Source organism: Dasypus novemcinctus, chromosome 14 (assembly GCF_030445035.2).
Source record: "Dasypus novemcinctus isolate mDasNov1 chromosome 14, mDasNov1.1.hap2, whole genome shotgun sequence".
Taxonomy (NCBI): domain Eukaryota; kingdom Metazoa; phylum Chordata; class Mammalia; order Cingulata; family Dasypodidae; genus Dasypus; species Dasypus novemcinctus.
Window position 1 is genome coordinate 81,572,651 of NC_080686.1, and position 23,494 is coordinate 81,596,144.

The window sequence follows — 23,494 nt, forward strand, 5'->3', positions numbered from 1 at the left end:
AAGGGGAAGGAGGCCTTTCCAGGCTCAAAGATGAAAACACCTTGACTTAAGAGACTTCTGATAATAAAACACATCCAACTGTTATTACAAGAAAATTGAGTACTGCTAACCTCATAGGTGAGAGACCAGATCTGTGCAACAAACCATACTCAAAAGAAATGTACGTACTGAGATACCATCTTTCATCTGGTAAACTGGCAAAGATGTATATGTGCATTTCAAAATTAAGATCTTCAATTCTGAGAAGAGTAGAAGAGAGGATCTCCCCCAGAAAGCTAGTGCAACTCTAGATCAATACAACGTTTGTGAAGAGTAATTAGGCAATACATAGCAAGAGGCTTAGAAACCCTAGCTTCTTTGGCTGAGTAATACCACTAAAGACTCCATCCTAAGGAAATAGTCAGAAGTGTAGTCTAAGATACATGGAGAAAGTTATTACTTGAATAAAGACAGTTATCTATAAAAAATAAATAATTAGAAACAAAATTAAAGGTCAACAATAGAAGACTAGTTAAGTAAATAGAGGTTTATCATATAATGGCATATTAGTTTGAAAAATTTAAAGCACATGGTCTTGGCACAATAGTGGGCGATTAGTAAGCTAGAATTAAAAAGCCAGAAACAGACTCAGTGACATTTCAAAATACTGCAGAAAGGCTAGTTTAAGAAATGTACTGGCTATTTATCTTAAAAAAAAAAAAAAAAAGACTAAAAAAATGAATTAAAAAAAAAACAAACAGAAATGTACTAGGACAACCAAAGTTTTATCCTAAAATAAAAACAAAAGAACAGATTTTTCAACACTGACCATATATGAAATTAAATTGGATTAAATATTTAATGTAAAAAATTAACCATAAAAGTACTAGGAAAATGGAAATAACTATAAATATATACCTGTATTTGTATATGTGTGTCTATATATAACATTTATACATATATGCATATATATAAACTCTGTGATATGCTTTTCAATTTTGTTTATTATGGTCCATTCATGACCAAAATCTTTGTAACGACTCAAATGGTTAATATTTTAAATTAATAAGCTCTTAAAAATTAATGAGGAAAACAGGAAAACAACATTGTGGCCATTTCTATCTCTTTCTTGATGAGTTGCCTGAGAAAAGAAGTCATTGTTAAAACTATAATGTCCAATATTGGTAGAAGTGAAAAAAAAAACAAAAAACAAAAAAAGTAAGCTGGTGGGCATAAAATTAGTTCAGTCACACTGCAGGGAAATTGACAGTTTATTATTGAAACCTTAGCATTTTGCATAATTTTTGAACCAAGACTTCAAAATCAAGGAACTTATCCTAAGGAAATAATCTTGGATGTGCAGAACCATTTGGTTCTGGAGCAATCTGCTTCAAAGATGTGTATAATAATGAAAACAAGAAATAACTGCAGTGTCCCCAAATTGGAAGTTAATTAAAGAAATTAAGTGATATCATAAATAGAATATTATAGTCATTAAAGTAATTGTAGAAAAAGTCTAATAACATTAGAAAATATTAACAATATACTGTATTATTAAGCAGAAAAAGCAGGTTATAAGCATGTATAGAAAGATCTCTTTTTTTAACTTAAAAATTAAAATATATTCATAATTTTGCATAGAAAAAACTAATGTGTGTGTATATGTCAATAATTTACCCATTAAATTATTTTATTTTTTATGCTTTAAGGATTTTTCATTATTTTCTAAAATGAACATGTACTTTGATAAAAAGCATTACCACCTCCAAAAGGAAAAAAAAAATTAACATCCAACTTTCTTTAAGGAAAGTTCTCTGCTAGGAAACATCTGGTCTTATGATCTCAGATGGAGGACAGGAAGGAAGAAAGAGAAGGATAGACACTATTATATACTCAAATCTGCCACTATGAACAGAAGTGAAAAGGCGACCCATTTGAATTAAGGAGTGTGCTTTGAGAGGAAGAGTTTCTTTCAGTAAGAAAACCCATTATGGCCCTGTCACCTTCATGGGGATTGGTTCTGCATCCCAAATAGCCCTTTTCACCTAGTTGGGGGGGCAGTGCAAGGACAAGGGCGACAAAGCCCATCCTGCATGAGAGGCTGCTGTGACCAGAAGGCAAGCTCTGGGAGAGCCGAGCTGGGTTTGCAGTAAATGGACGAGCGCCCTCGTGTGCTTGGGGACACGAGCCAGCACTGCTACCATACCCAGCGTGGTAGGAACACACACAGGGCTGTGACCCAGAGAATGACTTCCATCTTCTCCGTATTCTGTAGACTTCCCAGTGCAGGCTCCAATTCACATTAGCTTTTGGAGCAGTAATCACTTTTCCAAAGAAAATACTCCGAGAGTCAGGCCACAAATGTCCCCACCTCGTTATGTTAAACACCTCAGCACGACCGCAAGTGCTATGCCTCACTGCAGGCCCACCTCCCACAGAAGCCTGGAACTCCTGAGTGTGCAGTTTCCCGGCCCTTTCTTAGCTCTTTGTGCTACTTTGGTGTAGCCTCAGGCCGTGGCTACCTGCTCTAGTGCCATAGGTTTTAATCATAGCCAAGCTTCCTTTGCCTTTTCCCCTCTTGCCAGAGGTTGGACACCCATCTGCTTAAAAGATTTTCTGCCTTTTTAAAGTTTAACCCTTTTGGCATCAGAGAGGTGCCATCCTGATCTCCTTCTGAACGCCTCTCTGTAACACTGATGCTGGGGCTGGTTGAGCTGCACAAGTCTTGAGAATGAATTCTGCTGCCATCCCAGTGCCTCACGACGATGGTGCCAGGTAAACGAGTCCTATTTTTAGAATGGCAGAAGATTTTCTCCTACTTGATCACGATCTTTTTTCTAAATGGGCTCCAGAAATATGCCTTGCACGAATGCCGCTGAGTGTGAACGACAGGAAGACAGTCATTAGCCACATAGCCCTGAAATGATGCAAGACAGAGCTGACCTCGGTCAGAGGATGGTGATTTCCTGACATGTCTTTCTCTGTGGATTTTGTCAGGAATGGAGACATTTGCTAGGGTGTAGAAGAGCAGGTGAAATGGGGTTAAATTGACATATCCAAGCGCAGAAATTTTATTTTTGCCCCATTTGACCGATCACACACCACCAAGAGCAAAACAGAAGGGACCATTATTCAAGACCAAGAGCCACCTGGCCTCACTTACCTCTAATGTAGTTAATACAATCTTCTCAACTGAAGAAAAATAAGCCTCCCACAAGAATTGTGTCTGCTGTCTAAGTGCTAGGATTTTATCCTGATGAATAGACCTGATTGTAGAAGGAATCTGTAACACAAGGTGAACACATAATAATTATAACTGTAAAACAAAGCGATGTCATTTGATCACAATCACCTGAGCTCGGCTTTTATTCCTCCTAGCATCCAGAGCTACTAAAAATCAGCAGCTGTAAGCAATAATGCCCCTAAGTACCTACAAACAGCGCCTACTGGGAATCAGCCTTAATAACCTTTAAGGTGTGACAATTACAGATCACCTCTAAGATTCATGACAAGCTTCTCCTCGGTTGCTTAGGGTGTTCTATAACACAATAGCTGTGTCCTCCTTTCTGTGTTCCAGAAATCTTCAACCCTGCACAGACAACAAGATGCTACAAAGAAGTAGATACAGGCCTTGAGGGAAGGCTGAAAAACCATTCTCCAAGCACTTCTAAGACCTGCCATTCCAGATACTGTAAAATATCTACAGAAGGTCTTTGCAGAGACCATCTATGAGCCTCTCAATCCAACCCGAAGCTGGAGTTAGTCTACATTCACCCTCCAACCTCACCCTTTGAAGCCTTCCTACTCCTCAGAGATCTCCTTTTTGCTCCAACTCTTACCCCAGTCAACCTAGTAAAATATCATATATGCTTAACAATCACTGCTCTCTCTCCAGCTACCTATTTTTAAAGGAAAAAATGACATCCCTTCCATCCTGCTATCCTCTCAAAGGCAGAGAAAGTGGCTTTTACCTACTAGTTATTTCTGAAATAAGAGCTGAATTGAACATGGCCAGCTGAAGTCTGCATAGGGACATCATTACTTTTAATGATTAAGCACAGAGGCGAAGAGTAGACCAAAGAGAATTCCTGGCTTTACCATGTACTAATTCTGCTTCCTTGGACAAGTTACTTGATCTCTCAGACTCTATTTCCCCATTTACAAAATTGGGGTATAGTACTAAAATCATCAGGTAATGAAGATCATATAATACTTAGCATAATGCCTGGAACCTGGGAAGCTTAATTAATGTAGGTATTATTATTATTATTATTGACATAGGAGGGATGACGTTCAAAGTTAGACCAATTGCTTCATTTCTATTGCTTAGGTCTGGAACTCCAAAGTTCATTTTCAAAGTTTCTGGCGAGTTTCCTGGGCTTGCTCCTTATTTTTTTTTCCATCTATGGTTCAAGGTCTATTTAATTTAAGAGTCTATACTCTTAGGGGAGATTCCTTGTGATTAGCAACTGCCCTTCTATGCTCATCTCTTTCTGCATGCTTGCCTCCCTAATGCGTGACTAATCAGACAGACACTGGGACCTGAGCTGAAGGAGGAACGCTCTTTTAGTTGCTTTTAATAGGCAAATTTCCCATAGCATTGTGAGTAGGACTACATCTGAATTTCCAGCGGAGGGGAAGGAAGTGATAGCACACTTTTTTATCCAAAGTTCTGAGAACTGAAACTGCTCAGAACAAAAGCAAAAGTTCACTTGCTTTGGCAATGTCTAAAACCAGATACTAAATCTGTGGCCCAAAGTATACATCTGGATACATAGCACTGAAGAAACATGGAGGCAGCAGGGAAAGGAGAAATACTGGTAGGCAAACATTAGACCAAAATCAAGGTCAAATGGAAGCAAAATATCCTTGATGAAGGTAGAAAAACCATTCATATCATGGATAAGTCAAAGAAAATGCATTTTTACTTGTCTACTTGGAAAATTACCTGGATTTCCAAAGGATGATTAGAAAAATTTAAAAACCCTGCTGAAATTTCATATTCATGCTCTCTTCTAAATGTCAATGGTATTTTCTAAGAGTCATAGGGTTGGCATCACAGTTTCATGATGTTTGTGAGGAACCAGGACAATAGAAAAACGTCTAAAGCTACCATTGATTGATATCTGGTCCTCTAGGAAATTGAGTCTGCTGTGATTATGGACACAGAAAAGACAGGGAATTGCCTAGCATTTTGTATTTGAAATATACATTCCCCTCTCTTATATAAGTAGCATCCTGATCTTCACATCAAGTGCAATGTATTACACCTCTTAGCGTGTATGGACAAGTGCCTGATAACACTCCTTGCTCTGGAACTCCATTTGACTCCAAAGACTGAGTTCTAGGTTTGGTGGCATTTGGTTACTGGTTATTAATCTGCTTTCCTTGAGAGAGAGGTATGGGAAAGTAACAAATTAATTACAATTTAACTGGATTGTTTTGCAAGTTGCAGAACTCAAGGAAGTCTTAATAAAAGGTCATGTATGACAACAAACTAATGGAATCTACGAAAATAGACATAAGAAAGCAACATTAAACTCTCTGGGTGACATGATGACAAGAATATATGCAAATAAAAACATCCGAGCTGTTCTAAAACAGGAAATGAAAAATTGTAACATAACAAAAACATTTCCCAGAGCAGACATTCGGGCTTGGTGCCAGCTCTTTAAAACAATTGTTAACGACAGTGCAGTTGCCGTTCAATATGGAGGCAGCTGTGCAAAGACAGACTGCAAAACAGAGGGAAAAACACCAGAAAGTTTGGTGGGGCAAAGGGATGAAAAACAAAACCTTCAGACCTACAAGTCAAAAAGTGCTTCAGAAGGTGAAATGGACATGAACTTTGGCAAAATGGTAGAAACTGGACAACCACAATTAAAATGCTCTCTATCCTGAAGATATTATGGTGAATGATTTTTATTCCCTGTATTTCCCAAATTGCCTTAATGAATACATAATTTTAAAAAAACAAACATAAAAGGAAGGAAAAAGGAAATATATATAAGGTTTGTTTGGCTTTTTATGAGCAAATATTTTAGTCATTCACCAGCTCTACATGCTGAGAACGTCTACGTAGTATTTCTGCAATGATTTCCTTTCACAAAACTCCAGATCCCTTTCCCTGAAAACACCTAAGATGTATTTTGGGTGAAATGAGTTGTTCCAAATGAACAGATTCTACAAGATCACATATTCCTCCTTTGTTTCTGAGGTGCAAAGGGGCCACTGAGATCAAAGATCTGGGTACTCAGACACAAGGAATGTTCCAAGAGCTGGTTCATGGCCCTCTCAGGTACAGATATCTCAACTGTTATGCAGGGTAAAGTGCTGCATTACTTCACCTGCCAGCCAGCAGACTGGCCGGCAGCACAGAAGTGGAATCAACAACAGAGTTAGAACTTAAGTTTCTGGATATTGAAAAAAAGTAAGGACCTTAAAAGAATATATATTCAACGAATAATCGTGATGGATTTAAAGATAAAAGAGTAAGCAATGCCATGAAAGAAAAACGTTAAATTTTTCTATAATTTTTGAGGAAAGCATTTGGCAATTTATGTTGAACCTAGAACAATATTGTACAAACGGGTTTCAGAAATCCTTAGTGACTGCTACTGCCCTTGGATTTCCCTGTGAGCATCATAGCCCCTTTCTAGGCAGCTCTTGAGCAATTCAAGCTTTCATTAGGTGTTGTTCTTTTAAATATACATCCTAAAGATAACATTCATTCAGGTACTGGACTGGATCATTTGACTAATGAGAACACGCATAAGGATCGACCCTGGAGATCGCTCTTCTTTCGGAAAATTAACCTGAAGGCAAATGCAGAAAGGGGAAAAGGAATCTGAAAAGGCAGAGTGGTACAAACACCGTTTGGCATCATTTCTTAAAAATTCTGACTAGTGAAGGGGATGGATATCTATCTCTTCTCATCATGAAAGCTCATGTTCTTTAGCAGCAATTTTCCTTTTTCAGAATAGAGTCTCTGGACCTGGGCAGATTTTGTGTTGGAGAGTGAACAATGTCCTATTAAATGGCTTCATATTCACCATGACATAGGCAATTTTCTCCTGATAAAATTCTTTTTATCGAGCTGACCTTTTGGATTCATCTTCTTTGAAAGTTTAGACGGGGACAGCAATAACCCACTGATCTGTTGAAGGCCACGGCCCTTCCTTACCTGTAATAACAATCTCTCATCGCCTATGACGGCGGCTTGGTTCCAATTAATCACTTCAGAGAATGGCAACTCCCATCCATTGCTGAGCATCACAGGGACGCAGGCAGCCTGTGCAGAGAAAGGGACTTGGTGAGCTTAGGGAAAGTGACTTTAGGAACCATTTCAAAGAGGGGAGAAGCCAGCACAAACTCAACTACTGACATTTCTTATGTTCCTTAGCTCCTGGGCAGCTTTGGCCAGATGGAACGTGAGCCTTTGTGAGTTAACAGGGCACATGAAGGCTGTAGGTATTCAGTCTAGATTTTAATATTTGCAAGTCTTGTCCTAGAATGCTAAAACCCATTTCTATTCTAGTTCATGGCTTGGCCAACCTTCCGGCTAGGGAGATGACTGGGCTCAATGGAGAAGTTTTATCGACGTAACAAAATCATTCACCACCACCCAGCACAAAACCAACCTTAAATATAAATGATTCAGTCAATTTAATGGCTACAAGCCCACTTGCAAAGTGGTTTATTCCAATGTTGTGAACAATGGAGAGCAGAAAGGGGCTTGTTGATAGAGCATTTTGTGAATTTAATTATTCTGGGATATCTCCCTTTCCCTTGCTCTGCAGCTCATCTGAACCTTGTTCCCTTCAGTGTGAAGTAATCCAAACTACTGTAGTACCAATATGCTGTGTGCACAGTGGACTGACAGTCAAGAAACACGAAGCAATGACAAAATCCTGGTTCCAAATAAGTCATGATGCAAACAAGAGAATGGTTTGCTCTATGCAACACCCCAGGAGGCTACAAGAACATTAACAGTGGTATCCTTCGCTGAACAGAGTACCCCGGAAAAGACATTCAAGAGAAGGAAGCCCTTCTATTGGGAGGATACATCAGGATGATTAGCAGATAGGATGACAGAGGCAGGAAGTGAGGAAGCACGGTTATATAGGCACAAATTCAGACAAGGAATAGACCCAGAGAAGAAGAGAACACAGCAGTGAGGGGACAAGGAGTAGAAGATGAGAGGGGTTGAGAGCGTGCTTCCTGCTCGCCAACAAGGAAGAGTGGCTGCAGCTTCTCCGTGGGAAACATGGACAACTCTCTCAGCAGGAGAAGGCATTTCTGTAGAGTCAGGCCAATGAGAGGAGAGACTCCCTCGGAGGCTCTAGAGGTGGAGACAAGGACCCCTGAACCGCAGAGCAACAGAAAAGTTGGGTCAGGTGAGTAGCACCACCCTGCTGGGCCAGGTGGTCAGAATTTGGAGGCGAAGACCCAGCATGGGATATAACAGACCATTCTGATTTCAGGGAGTAGCAACAAGAAACCATTTTCACTGCTCTTAGGATGGGCTTCCAGGGACAGGGCAGGGCCTCTGTGACCAGCCCAGCTAGGTTGCCTGGCAGGCCAACTTGCCATCAGATCTCCCGTATGCTTACAGCCATGTCCCTGAGGGACCCACCGCCCTGGTGGTAAAACCATTTATAATCTTACGCCCCAAGGCAGTGAGCAAATCCTTCTCACCCTCCACTTTTTAAAAATGTTCTTAGATTTTCTCCAGAAATAGACTTCAGGCCCTCCAGGGAAACCACACCTTCTGATTAGATATCACAGGGTAGTTGATGAGGTTAAAGCACCCAGCCTGAAATCACTCCTCTGCCATCTTCTGGGGAGGTTTCAGGGTCTCTTACCTGCAGAGCCTCCAGGAATCTGAAGGACCCAAGCCTGCGACCACGAGGAACCAGACAGAAAGTGGCATTGTGCAGCATTTCCCGATAATCATACCTGGAAAGAGAGGAAGAGCAATCAGCAAATGGTGACCCATTAAGAACAGGGGATAAATGAACATCTGTTGATGGACACCTGCTTGAAATTACCTAGACCAGTTCAGGAAGCCATTGGCATGTAGTGCTCGTGTTTCCATTTTGGAGGAGGGAATTTCATTACATGAAGGATAAACGTGAAAGAGCATGCTGGACAAAGCAATTAGGGGGCTGCTTACAAACAGTACCTAAAAAGACAAGTCTGATGGTCCTGGTAATAATTGGGCTTGTCCAGCTCTCACCTCCAAAATCAGATTTTTATGTATTGAAATATTTTGCCTCCATAATCTTAAAAAAGAAAACATTGCTAGTTCTTCTTTTTAAAATACCATCTTAGTCAGCAAAACTAAGTCTGATCTTGTTTCCCACTCCCAAAACCCTATTCTTCAGGAAATATCCATTGCAAACATAAAGCAACATTCATTTTCTCCTCTAGGTTGGCATTTCTACATTTACAAAGAACATTTAGTTCTCCCAGACAAAGATTTTTGTATAAGAACTGTTGACATGATGTATAGGGCAAAGAAGTAAGCTAGAGGGAACCTAGCCTAAGAAATAGGGAAAGAGGAGAAAGAAGAAAAAAACAAAATAGTGGGGGGTATAAGAAATTGAGTTGTGAAGAGATGATTGTTTCCTTTCCTCAAGTACTGTTTAATGTATTACGCTGTTTCTGCATTTGGAAAAATAGAAAATATGATGAGTGTCACCTGTATCTTTATGCAAGGGGCGTTCAGGGAAGATAAAAAGGATTTCATTTTGCTGAGGGTTGTCAGTTTAAAACACCACAAACACATTCCTAAACATGCAGTCTCCAGTGCACTTAGGAGTTTAAGAAAGAGATGGCTCATGTCCTGTGAAGGCCCCGGATTCTCAGAGCCAAGAAGAAATCACTCCCATTTTTCAAGAGGTTCCAATCCTCCGCAGACAGGTGTGTCTGTGACAGTAGCATATGTCACCAACATTTTCTGACTCTAATAGTCTAATTTAACCATAGCCTGAAGGCACTGGATTCTTCCCTTCTCTTTTTTGGTATACTGATAAATACATTTATATTTTTATAAAGTCCATATCTATTTTTATATTCTCACACAAACTAGGCATATGGGAGTAAGCCAATTTTCAATTATAAACCCATCATTAAGAAGAGACATCATGCAAAGGACCATTTGCTTAAACAAGCGTGTACAACTAATTTGCACAAGAAAAGGTCACCGTGAATGCATTAAGATGATCTCCATTGAGAGTAAAATTAAACCCTTGTTGCATTAATTAAACTGCAAAACAGACTTCAAAGTAGAAAAGATTTTTAAGAGGGCTCAAATTTATCCAAATAAAAATATATATTAAATTATAATGGCAAAGGCTTCTCTTTTCCTTGTCAAACACAGGAAAATCATTGACAAGTATCTACAGGTTCAACTGTGGATAATGCCTGGATCTTATTTAATTGATGAAGAAGAGGGGACACACACACACACACACACACACACACACATATATACATATGTGTACAAAGTTTAAATGGAAAGTTTTCAATACAGAAAGGTCCCATATACTTCAGACTACAGCAAGGTTTAATAAACGACCAAAATAGAAAGCCCTGAGGGACCAGCACAGAAGGTCCTACATCCTCATCATTAGCTGCTAAAAATGTAAAACTCTAATAATGTTCCAGGTTGTAACAAGTTTCAAAGTTGGCAGTTGCAGACTTTACTTTAGGGAAGGAGTGGGGGTGGGGGGAGGCATAAAATTATAGGAACAATTCAAAGGAGACTTATTCTAGGGTGCTGATTTTTAATCAGTCATACAGAAGGATTATTTGCTGATGCAGTGAATAAAGCTCATAGACTTGAAGCTTCCACATTCACCAAAAAGCTGATGTGAGATGTGTGACAGGCACCATTGCAAGTGTCAGGAACCCACTAGGTAAGTGTGAAACTACGGACAGAACACATGCAAAGCGAGCCACTTGGGCTAGACGACTCAGTTTTAACATTCTGGGGTTCCCTTGCACTATAGTTTTCAGGTAAGAGAGAAAAAAGGACCTTTGAGAATATTCCACTGCTCCTAAGGCTTCTATAGCCATTAGAGTTTCTGGGTATGTACTTTTGTATTTAGATATCTGCTCAGGTCTACACTACGTAGGCCTAGCATGGGTATACGCAGACACACAGGGACATAAACAACAGACGCATATGTAACTCAGTGTGAAGATTTTCATTCTGACTTCAAACCATGCTCAGTTCAGGAGCCAGCCTCTCATTTGGTCTCTATGGACAGTGACCTATGAACTATTAGTGCATTTTAACTGAAGGGGACAGAAGAATGGTTCTAATTGGGCCACCCTCCATCTAGCCTGTTTGTGGACCCTCCATTCTATTTTGAAGCTCTCCAATATCCCACCTCCACCTCCTTCTACTTCCTTCTAGATGCTTTCACCTATTCACTTGTTCAGTCATCCTTTCAGGAAATCCTATGCTCCAGGCACTGTTCCAGTCCTGCAGATGCTGTGATAGACGAGCAGAGAAGATCCTCCCCTGGTTGCTAGATCTACCAAAGAATCACCTGAGAACTGAAAAGCCTGATGAGAATTTAAAATGTAAACTCTCCTGGGGTTATTTGCATTTCAAGAATAAACTATGGGAGGACACATGACTTCCAGAATGACATGGTAAGGAGCTCTGTGGGCATCCTCTAGAGCAAAGCAACAATTTTAGCTGGTAAAAAATATATAACAATAATCAGTGAGAATTTTTGGAAATTGTTCTAGGGCTATTAAAGCAAATGTAGGGGGAAGCGGATTTGGCTCAATGGATAGAACATCAGCCTACCACATGGGAGGTCCAGGGTTCAAACCCGGGGCCTCCTGACCCATGTGGTGCGCTGGCCCACACGCAGTGCTGATGTGTGTAAGGAACACCGTTCTACATAGGGGTGTTCCCCACGTAGGAGAGCCCCACGCACAAGGAGTGCACCCCACAAGGAGAGCCACCCAGCGTGAAAAAAAGTGCAGCCTGCCTAGGAGTGGCACCACACACACGGAGAGCTGATGCAGCAAGATGACACAACAAAAAGAGACACAGATTCCCAGTTCTGCTGACAAGAATACAAGGGGACACAGAAGAACACACAGCGAATGGACACAGAGGGCAGACAACTGGGGACAGGGAAGGAGAGAGAAATAAATAAAAAATAAATCTTTAAATGAATAAATAAAGCAAATGCAGGAACATTCGTTCAAGAAAATCTACTAAATCTAGGCAAAACTACAAGAGTCTGTGGCATTTGAGCGATGACCTGCCCATTGCTACCCTTCCCAGTTCCACATTATGGAAGCTCTAGTCTAGATGAGTGCGGTAAAGAATATTGGGCACTCTCTTCAAAGAGTGAAAAGACAACCAGACAACCCACAGGACGGGAGATGCTATCTGTAAATCATGTATCTGATAAGGCACTTGTAATCAGAAAATACAAGAAAATCTTTTTAAAAATCCAACGACAAAAGGACACATAACCCATTTAAAAATGGGCAATGGATTTGCATAGACCTTGGTCCAAAGAAGATGTACAAATGAACAATAAGCACAGAAAAAAGTACTCAACATCATTATCAAGAAAATGAGATACCTCTTCACACCCTCTAGAGTGGCTATAATCAAAGAGACAGATAAATAACAAATGCTGGTGAGGAGGCAGGGAAATCGGAACCTTCATGCACTGCTAACAAGAACATAAAATGGTGCAACTGCTTTGGAATATAATTTGGCAGCTTCTTTTAAAACTTAAAATGGATATACCATATGACCCAGCAATTGTACTTTGTGACATTTTATCCCAGAGAAATAAAAACTTATTTTCATGCGGAAACTTGTCCATGAATGTTCACAGCAGCTTTGTCTGTACTAGCCCAAAACTGGAAACTATCCACTGTCCTTCAATGGGTGACTGTTTCAACAAACTCTGGTATATCCAGACCCCAGAAGACTATTTGGTGGTAAAACAGAAGAAATGATGGACACACACAACACAGGTGGGCCTCCAGAAAATTTCGCTGAGTGAAAAATGAATCTCAAAAGGATACATATGCATTATTCCATTTACAGAACATTCAGGAAATAACACAAAGGAAGGATGGAGAGTAGATTACTAGTTGCCAGGTCTTAAGGATCAAGGAGAATAAAAGGAAACTTGACAGGTCATGTGGGGATGGGGGCAGGCAATCTTTTTTTAAGAGGCCAAATTCTCTCCCATTATTTTAGAAATTTTAAACCTTAAAATCAAACTACTTAAAACCCAAAGATAATTAACTTAACACTTAGCGAGAAGGAAAGCAGATGAGGGAGGCAACTAATTTTGGAGAAATTTCCGCTTTAATTAATAAATGACTTTGCTACCCTTTTTGCATGGGTATTAAATTTCCCAGAACATGTGTGGTGACACAAAAGGTATAAAGTTTTTGTAAATGACTGCAAAGAAAATGCAATAAAAATGACACACCCTGAATTTAACCTAGTAACCAATACCATTCTTTTTTTTTTAAGATTGATTATTGATTGATTGATCCCCCACTGACACTTGCACTCACTGTCTGCTCTCTGTCCACTCACTGCGTGCTCTTCTGTGTCTGCTTTGTCTACTTTTCTCGTCTTCTCTTTAGGAGGCACTGGGAACTGATCCTGAGACCTTCTGACATGGGAGAGTGGCACTCAATCACTTGAGCCACCTCAGTTCCCTGGTTTGTTGTGTCTCTCATTGTCTTTTCCTCTGTGTCTCTTTTTTTGTTGTGTCATCTTGTGTCAATTCTCCATGCAGGCCGGCTCACCTTCACCAGGAGGCCCCAGGAACTGAACCTGGGACACCCCCTCCCCCCCATATGGTGGTTGGGAGCCCAATTGTTTGAGCCACATCTGCTTCCCCCAGTACCATTCTTTGGTCATTATGATTTTCTTCTCAACACACTACTGAACAATGTATGGGATATGACACATTTAAAATGGGCCATGTAATAATACACAATTAAAGTCCTCCTCCTCCATCTGAAGTCCATTTTTGCTGGAAGCAATTCAGTGCAATTGGGGATGGGGCAGCATGGCATGGTTCATGGGTTCTCAAAGTTTGGCTTTCCTAATCAGCAGCATTTTTGTCATCTGATAGGTAGAATTGCAACTTGTCGGTCTCACTAAGGGCTTCTAGATCAAAACTCTGTGGGACAGGTCCAGGAGCCTGTACTTTAACAAGCCCTCCAGGTAATTCTGATGTACCCTAAATTTTTGAGAACCGCTGGCACAGTAGTTAAGGTCCTAGTATTTAGAAGCTTATGGGCTAAAGAGCTGTGTTTAGACTCAGCCAACCTGGGTTCAAATCACAGCTTTGCCATTTAAAACCCGAGTGATCCTGGGAAAGCTATTTAATCTAAATCTCAGTATTCTGGTTGGCAAAATGGGGATAATATACACTTTGTGAGGATTAAATGATAAAATTTAACTAAAGCACCAGCACGTGGTAGGAAATTCATAAATGGTAGCTATTCATTGTGGCTGAAGGCAACAAAAAATAATTGAAAATGCAACAGACCTGAAGTTAGAAAACCTGCGCTTAGGAATTGAGACCCTGGACCCACTACTTCCTTCTATAACCCTGAGCCTAAGAGTTGTGAAGATCAAAATCCCTTCAGTATAAACTATAAAGTACGCTGTGACTGCAAACTGTTCCGGTAAATTATATCAGGACGAAAAGAAGAAAAACATTTTTTAAAAAATAGTAACAATTTTTCAAAAACCCACAAATTCCCAAAGACAGAGCCAAGGGAAAAATGTGCCCTTTAAGAAAGTAAAATGAAAAGAGAAGCTATGAATCACAACGGAATGGCAGCTTCTAATTGAAAGGATTTTGCCTTATTATCAAAAGCTACACAAAGTTGGCTGTTGCTGGTGCCCTGTGCCCACAGATCCTCCCATGGTTCCCTCAATTCCTTTGTAGCCTGTATATTTGCCCCATGAGCCTTCTTTTTCTAACCCAAGAAGATAGGGAAGAAGCAAGTGATCAGCCTCTCGCTGTGGAGCTGTAGTCACACAATTCTAATCTCCCCATGATGTAGCTAGAGTTTGTTTCAAGTATTTATTTATAAAGTAACTTAACATCTACAGCTGATCTGCTTCCTACAGCCCCCATCCTCATAAGTAATTAATCTTTTTTGCTTACACCTGCATGGAATCATATCTCTTAAGAAAAACAAAGCAAACAAGAACAACTTATGACTGTAATAGCTCAACAAAGTGCACTGGGATGAAGGAGATACTATGAACATACTTTGAGTGTCACCCCTTCCCTATTCATACAAGCATTAGCTGAATGGCCACCGTGTGCCAGGCACTACAAGGTGTGCATCATCCGCTGAGAAGACAAACAGATGTGTTGTCCATATGATTATCTTCCGGTGCAGCAAGTGCTAGGATGGAGGCACTGGGTGGAGGTGAGGGTTATGCAGAGAAGAGAAACATTACCACCACTTGGCATTGGTGAGGGAAGGAAGAAGCAGGCATGCTTCCCGGAAGAAATGGGACTCTGAGCTAAGTATTCAAGTAGTAGCAAGAATCAGGGATGAGTAAAGGTGCTGGGCATTTCTGGGGGTGGAGACAGCACAGCAGGGACGAAGGCACCTAGGTGAGAGAAATCATCCTGTTTGGGATGAGTGAAATAAAACGTGTGAGGCTGAGAGAGGGAGGGATGAAGCTGCAGGTACAGGTAGGCTCCTACTGGGAGCACTCTGAATAGTATTTGGAGCTCAGACTTGATCCCATGAGGGTGATCATTAGTCACCAAAGGACCTAAGCAGAAGAACTTCCTATAAGCCAACTTCCTACATGAGCAACTAAGTTCGGAGAGTTCAAAAATCTTGCCAGGGTAGATTCCAGCTAGGACCAGCAGCATTAGTGTTCCAGCTCTGGGATTTTTGATTCGAAGGGCCATTTTCTTTCCACTACATCACACTGCTTCTTGAGTCAGCCCACACAACATAATATTTTTTACAGCGCAAAATCCTAAGCACTTCACTTAGTTTCAAGCATTGGCAACAAAAGGCTTCATTTAAATAGACCCTTTTTCTCCTGCTCAAAGCTTTGCCCCATGTCACCATGAGGAGTTTGGTCCAAGACTGTGCTCTGTTATTTACTAACCTTTGGACTTGACAGATTGAACACTCAGTATTTCAATTATTTTTGAGAGAACCCTAAAATCCATGCACACAATAATATTAAATTGGCCTAAGGCATGGATTTAAATGGAGAAACACAAGAGTGGCAGCCAATCTTTCAGCAGGAAACCCGGCCCAGCTAGCCCCGATATTACCTCTATTTGTTGTTTTGTAGGCATACAGGACAGAGATGTTTAGGTCTCTAGTCTTGAAAAATTCTCTGGACTCCATTGCACCTCAGTTTCTTCCAACACCAAGTCTTTGTGTGCCATGAAGGAGCTATTGTATGTTCCGGTGTTGGGTAAATGCAAATGAGCAAGACAAAAGGGCAGACCAGGCTCTGGGCATGGCTGTAGCCTGAGGGACACTCAGCACCCCCCAGTGGGAAGGCACTTGCTATTCAGAGGTGGCGCGATCCACTACACAGATGATTTTTTGCCTGGACCAGTGCCTGCTGCTAGAACTGCCTGGGCACCCAGTTGTGCTAAGGATTTGGAATTCATTTCTTTGTGAGACTCCTCAGTATGAAGCTGCCAATCCCCAGCTGTCCACGTCTGAGAAGAACACTAGGTAGAAATCAGCAACAGGGATTTATATTTACCCATTCGCTGTTCTTGGCTCTCCACAGCAGAGTCTCCTTTTTACGCCCATTTAAAATCCATGTTAATATAGGGAAAGGAGGGGGTAACATTTTGTGGGTTCTGGCTAGGGAGTGAGGCACCTGTATGAGGAACTCACTCTCACCAGCCTTTCCTCACTTAAGTCCCACAGCCACAATGCCCGGTAGATAACATTATACCTGTTTTTCCCAGGGAAGAAAAGGAAGTTGGAAGGAACCACCGAATTAAACATCCTGTCTGAAATGGTGGGCCATAATCCCCTATCATTTCTAAACTCCCCCACCCCCATCCCTAGCCGAATTATCTACTGACAGTTCAGAACTAGTAACTCGGACAAGGTGGTAATCACTATCTGCAAACGTTAAGAATAACCTGTACCAAGTGCCCCTCATACTTCAAAAGGGGTAGACTTTCTTGGTTTTTGCTCATTGGATAGCAAGTCAATAACTAAAACACTAAGGCAAGTGAAAAGATCTAAGAGACATTAATGATAATTGCAATAATAATACCCTCACATATTAAACATCTCTTGCAGGCAGGGTGCTGTGCTACACACATTCTGGCCTCTGCTCATGGCTGCCCTTTATCTGTATCCATGGGAACTGGGTGCTATTGCCCCCATTTTACAAACGATGAAGTAGGGAAGTGAATGTGGGCAGGAGCCACCAAGAGCTCCGTTGTCTTTGAGAGCTTCCCAGAAGGAAGAAATAATGTGTCAGGAAAGGAGAAACCCAAAGATTGTCAAGAGATTGTTCCAGGTGACATTAACCCAGTTCAGCTTCCTGCTGGAGGGGCGATTTTGGAGCACCAGGTTTTATACCACCCAATACTGAATTCCAAACTGTTCAGAGATAAATGCAATTCCAGGGCCTGTGGGTCTAAATTCTCTGGTTAGAAATAAAGTATTTCTGAAAATGCTAAATAATGGGGCTACCTGGGTATGGAGGAAAGAGAAGGAATAACCCAATAAAAGAGCCAGCAGTAGCAATTACCTGGGATGGATGAATGGGTCCAGAAGAGGGCAGGCAGAGGCCCCCACGGCAGGAGCTAAATGTGTGTGTCAGGCCCAGTGGCAACTGGAAGGCCCGAGGTCATTATCTTACCATTAACCTTCCACCAGACTCCCTTCCACGAAAACTGGCCAAGTGGAGTGGGGCCAGGAAGCAGGGACAGAAGCCGGAACAGGGGCTGGCAGCATGGAAGTCTATTCTTGGAAGGCAGCTCCTGTCCAGGGCCAGGCCACACCCCAAGAAGCTGGCCGTGGTGGGAAACACACCTGCTCTCCTGCTTTCCTTCCCCTGCCTAACTTCCACTCCCATTTCAGGGCCAGCGCCAGCGTCACTTCCTGGAAGACGTTGTCCCGGACCCCTCCAGCCCTGGCAAAACATCCTCCTGCTGCTCCCACAGCAACTTGTGCTGTCCTCTCTACTGCTTGCTCTGTATTTTTGCTCTTTTTGGTCTTGCTTCCACTGTGCTCTATGAGGCAGAAACTTGGACATATTTCCTGCTTCCCCAGCACCTAACCCAGGGCCTGGCCTCACCACTCAATAAATGTTGGTTCAATGGATGAAAAGTGTTCAGTGTCCACAGATTTGCATTTAGGACTATGGGGGCTGTGGGGGCAAGAGGGAAACAAAAGAGCCTTTGGTTACAACAATCTCTGTTTCTGATAACGACATACCAAACTCTTGATTACATCAGGACTTCCTAGGATGATTTTTACTCTTAAGTGTAGGCCAAGCGTAAGTTACTTGAGGAGTAGAAAAGTAGTGACTTGTATTTATGATCTTCCTTGTCCATGTTTTCTATCCCTCCTCTCTGTCTTCATTTCTAAAGGTCTGGCAGCTTGTTAAAAATTTCATCTTCTCTTTGCATGTTGATCAGTTTGGGAAACTTGTGTTTCACCAGCCCTGAAAAAAGTGTTATTTGCAAATCAGATTGAATGCATGTACCATGCTATTCGAACCCAACCTCTTCCTGGCTTTCCTTCCAAAGGCTTCTGCAAATTGTAGAAACTTCCCATGGCTTCTGCTTTGGCTTCCCAAATTGGCACAAAGGACAATGATTTCCATCCCCCCCAAAAAACTGGGCTCAATGGAACAGTCTGACCACTTCCCTTCAAGACCCAAAGCATCCTTTCCTGCCTGGCCAGTCTTAGGAGGATGCTTGGAATTCCTGGTGTGCTGCTCTCAGAACGGCAGCAGGCACTGCACAGTGGTGAATCTCACATGCCCTGCATTCCTCGTCAGCGCTTAAGCCTTTCGTCTAGTCGCCACACTTAGGTGATTATAAAATACCTTGAGAATCTAATTACAGTTAATGAAATGAGGTCTGGTTCTGCTAACCTCACGTGCACATCTCCTCCCCCATTTTTGCCATTACTGAGCACCACCTTCTGACTTTTTTTGACTGTTGGGGCTGCCTTACCCCTGGGTCTTTTGCACTGAACAAACAAATGAAGCCTCAGAACTCTGCGTAATCGGCGATGGCCCATCCTTGAGAAATTAGAGGGCTCCAGCATAATATGGAAGTTGCATGAAGTTAGAAGTCTATGTAAAGTTTAATCTTTCCCATCCGAGTGTGTGAATGAATGAAAATGTAGATGCATAGGTGTATCCACTGGACATAAAAGGTCTGTGTTATGGTTAAAGATCTGATGCTGCCTATTTACTGTTGGTTTACTGGACCACCGTTCCATGAGAGTCGTGGTCACTGGGAACTGAGAAGGCCCAGGAGCCTAGATACTGCCATTTCCTTTGCAGAAGCACAGCAGTTCCCTGGGGTGGGGTGGGGGTGGGAATCTGGAGCTCTGAGTCATCTCTCTCTCCTCCTCCAGCTGGCTCTGGTGAGCACAGAATTCCCCTTGAGAAAGAGCTAAGGTGCTACCAGGCAGCTTCATTCTGGGAAGAGGCTGTGGGACACAGAGAAAATTGAAGCAGATGATGGGAGAGAGATGGACCAGGTGGCTCTTAAGATGCCTTCATGGCCTGGTATTTGCTCACTGGACAAATGAATACTGAGGAATTCCCAGGTGCTGAGTAGCATACTGAGAACAAGAAAACAACACAAAGCCCCTCCAGGAGCACCCCATGGAGGGTTTTTGTAAGTCTATGGGACCTGGAATCTCCTTGGGCTCCTTTTTCCTATTTTTCCTTAACTGCACTCCTCCCTGGGGTGGGTCAAAGCCTGAGGAGAGCATCAAGAAGCACATTCTAGTTCTCATTAGGTTTAGGACAGGACAGGTTCAGTCTTGTTCTCCTAAACACCCTTTTCCATAAGGCAACCAAAGACATCTTTAAAACGTCACCCCCAGCTGATACCCCTCCACGGGCTCCCCATGGCGCTTAGAGTAACATTCAGGCCCCTCACCTTGGCTCATGGGCCCCAGGCAAACTGGCCCCTGCCTACAGCCCTGACTACCTCTCCCCTCACTCAATATCTCCAGGCTGCCCTTCTCTCACTTTCTTGACAATCCACACTCATTCATCTCATGGACTTTGACTTGCTATGGCCTACCCAAACACCTTCCCTCATCTCGACCTCAAAATGCACATCAGTATCACTCCTCAGAGAGGTCTCCTCAGAGAGGCCTCACCAAGCAGCCTGGCTCCCTGGGCACTCACTGTCACATTGCAGTTTGGTCTCCTTTATAGCACTTCCTGCTCTTGAATTTGCAACATGCACTTGTTCTACTGCCTTACTCACTTTCTTCCCAATTATTATGTATACTCCATGAGAGAAGAGGCTCAACTGTTTTTGTTCACTGCTGTGACCCATACTCTAGAAGTACGCCTGACCCATGGTAAGTGCTTAAGAAGTATTTGCTGAATGAATGTCAGTGGGCTCTAAGATCACTTTCATCCTATTCTTCAGGGGTTTTACAGTGCCTGTTACGTCACAGTGTCTAACCTGCCGAAAAAGTTTGCAAGGATAACTCATACAAGTTTGTGAAAGGGTACAGAAGTGCTTTTTCATCTTTGCTTTGTTCAACACTAGCCTTATTTCTCTAGAAATGTTAAGAACCGTCAACTTTTGTAAATGGCATCTGCTATGAAAGCAAGAGTCCATTAAAAATGTCTTGAATTTTTTTTTTTCATTGAAGAATGTCTTTAGAGATGTTTATGTAGAATGATATGATGAAAACTCTGTAAACTAATATCCAGCAGACATAGTTTCTGGTCTTGACTTTGTTATTAACTGTTTGATGTTAAGCAAGTCACTTTGGTTCTGAGTCCATACTCATTTATAAAATGGGACAATCACACTAGTCTTGCCAACCTAACAAGATCTGTTGAGGATCCAGTGAGATAACGTGCATAAGGATATTATGGAAACCAAAGTGCTGATGAATATTAGGAAGGAAGAGGCAAACATTATCTTGGAATGCACTTTGTATATATGAGGCTTGATGTAGAAGCTGACAGAGGCCTGGTATTGTTGATGTTTCTTTTTTCTCTTTTTCAGACCCAAATTGCTCTGGTCTATCCCCAGACTCCATCCACTGTTTCAGAAGTACCCAGATCATTTTCCAAAAGAAGCACCTGGAATAGCTAATTTGTTACTAAAACCAATTATTATTAAACACACATGATAATGGGGGCTGAAATGTCCGCCATGAGTCCCAGTTTTCCACTGTATTAGGTTTCGGCTATTAACCAATTGGTCCATTTTTAGAGTATGAATTTGTAATGAAGCCGGCTCAGAACGCTTGGCTGCAGAGCCCTTAAAGAGAGAGCAATTCTGTCACATGGATCATCTTTTTGCTTGGTTCCCATTAAGGTATCTTGGCTTTTAAATAAACTGTCAAGTAAAACTTGGCACCAAACACTAAGTAACTTCCTTTGTAGAGGGCCTGACAGCTCCACTATGTGTGAGATGGATAGCGGCTAAGAGTTAGCTCCAAAGGTGAGTGCATCCTCTTCGGAGGACTGCTGGTACTACACACTGTCTTTCTTGGGATTAAGACTAAGCAAATTAGGGATAGTCTTTATGGATAGATGGCAGTGGCCAATCGATCATATCCTCTCCACAAGTGTTTGTTTTGGAATTATAAAAGTTTTGGAGGTGTAAAAACATAATTGGAAACCCCCCCCCACCCAAGGGCTAAATGATTTCACAGGTGTTTAATTATCATTTGCTGTGAGATAATACCTTGTAGTGCAATAAAAAATGGATTTAATTTTCGAGTGCTTGCAAAACCATTGCCAAAGCCAAGTTAGAGCTAAAGCTAGATAATTATTCTATAAATCAAACATACTGCCTCCTTTCTTTGACATTTTTAATACTTGGGGATAATGATATCTGACAACCTTGAAACTAACATGAAAAGGGTTTTCCTGCCAAGTGCCAAAAGGTAACCATTGGAGCATTTCAGACAGTTTGGTTCATTACCAGTGACTCGGGCAACCTCAGGATTTGCCTGCGGGCTTCCAAAACACACCAAGGGTAAGAGCATTGGTGTGTGTCAAGACACAGTATTCTCTACCAAGATCAAATGGCCAAACATCCAAAAAGGTCGACCAAAAAGCTGAAATGAAACCCAAACCACCCTTCACACAAAGAACTGCCTAGAAACAACTGTAACTCTCTAAGCCTAAACTACGAGCCCTGGAACGTAGGAAGTGGAGGTTTTTCAACTTAATCAATAAATTCTTTCCTCTCTTATGCTTTAAGGCATAAAATTGTGCTTTCTGTGATAACAAGAAAGGGAAATCATAAAATCAAAAACATTTTAAGAGCTGGGAGGCAACACAAAGATTATCTAGTCCAGGAATCCCAGGTTGGAAAAAAAAAAAAAAAAACAAAGTCAAGACAGGTCAAGTAACTTGTCTAAGAAAACACTACCAAGGGCAGAACCAAGACCAAAAAGAAAGTTCTAAGTGGGCAGAGAAAGCAAGAGACAGCTTGAATATAGATTTGGAGTTCCATGCTCACCCAAAAGTTAAAAATAAAAGGAAGAAAATTTTAAAAGTCAACAAAAAAATTTAGGTTTCATGCTGTAAAAGGAGTGGCGATTTCCTCAACGGGGCCCAGGTTCTGTGGAGTGCTTGAGTTGCCTTAAATAAACTGCAAGGAGTTTGGGGGGGGGGGGTTTGCGGGGGATGTTGGTGCCATGTTTCAGATTTATTTTTCTCCAGCTTTTATTCAGAAGCCGCTGAAATCATAATATGTTCCATTAGATTAGGTGTGCTTAAATGATTTCAGAAAGCAGAGCAGTCTGGCTAGGACATACAATACTGTCAGCATTATTTAATTTATTTAATCCTTGTGTACAGAGTGTGCACATATCCCCAAACACCGTATGATATGGATTTTCAGGCAGTTCAAGTTGGCCTTTACAGTCCTGGTTGAGGTACGATAAGAAAAGATGCAGTGTAATCGGCGTCCTTCCTGGAAACTGTGTTTGGGTTCTAGTAGTAAAAGTCTGGGCTGTGTGGGCAGAAAGGGCAGGGGAAAACGTGGAACCCACTATAGTCTGAAATGGGTGGTGAGACAAAGAAGCATCCATCGGGACTGGCTTGGGACTAGAAACTCCTACAATCAATAATAATCATAATAATTATACCTAACATTTATTGGGAGCTTATTACATGCTTAACCTTCTGCAAAGGACTTTATGTCCATTGGGCCGTTTGATCCTTAAAAACCCTTTGAGTTAGGTAGGATTATGTCTCCCATTTTATAGAATAGGAAATTGAGAATGATAC

At 41.6% G+C, this 23,494-nt stretch overlaps 1 protein-coding gene across 1 annotated transcript in view; it reads right to left on the reverse strand.

Annotated features, from left to right (window-relative positions):
* Window positions 1-23,494, reverse strand: part of EXT1 (exostosin glycosyltransferase 1) — a 290,879-nt gene that overhangs the window by 23,919 nt on the left and 243,466 nt on the right. The window contains exons 2-4 of the mRNA XM_004482227.5: window positions 8,844-8,937; window positions 7,163-7,270; window positions 3,143-3,262 (exon numbers count right to left, since the gene is read on the reverse strand). Of these exons, the coding sequence (XP_004482284.1) occupies window positions 3,143-3,262; window positions 7,163-7,270; window positions 8,844-8,937 (322 nt within the window). The remainder of the gene's footprint in view (window positions 1-3,142; window positions 3,263-7,162; window positions 7,271-8,843; window positions 8,938-23,494) is intronic.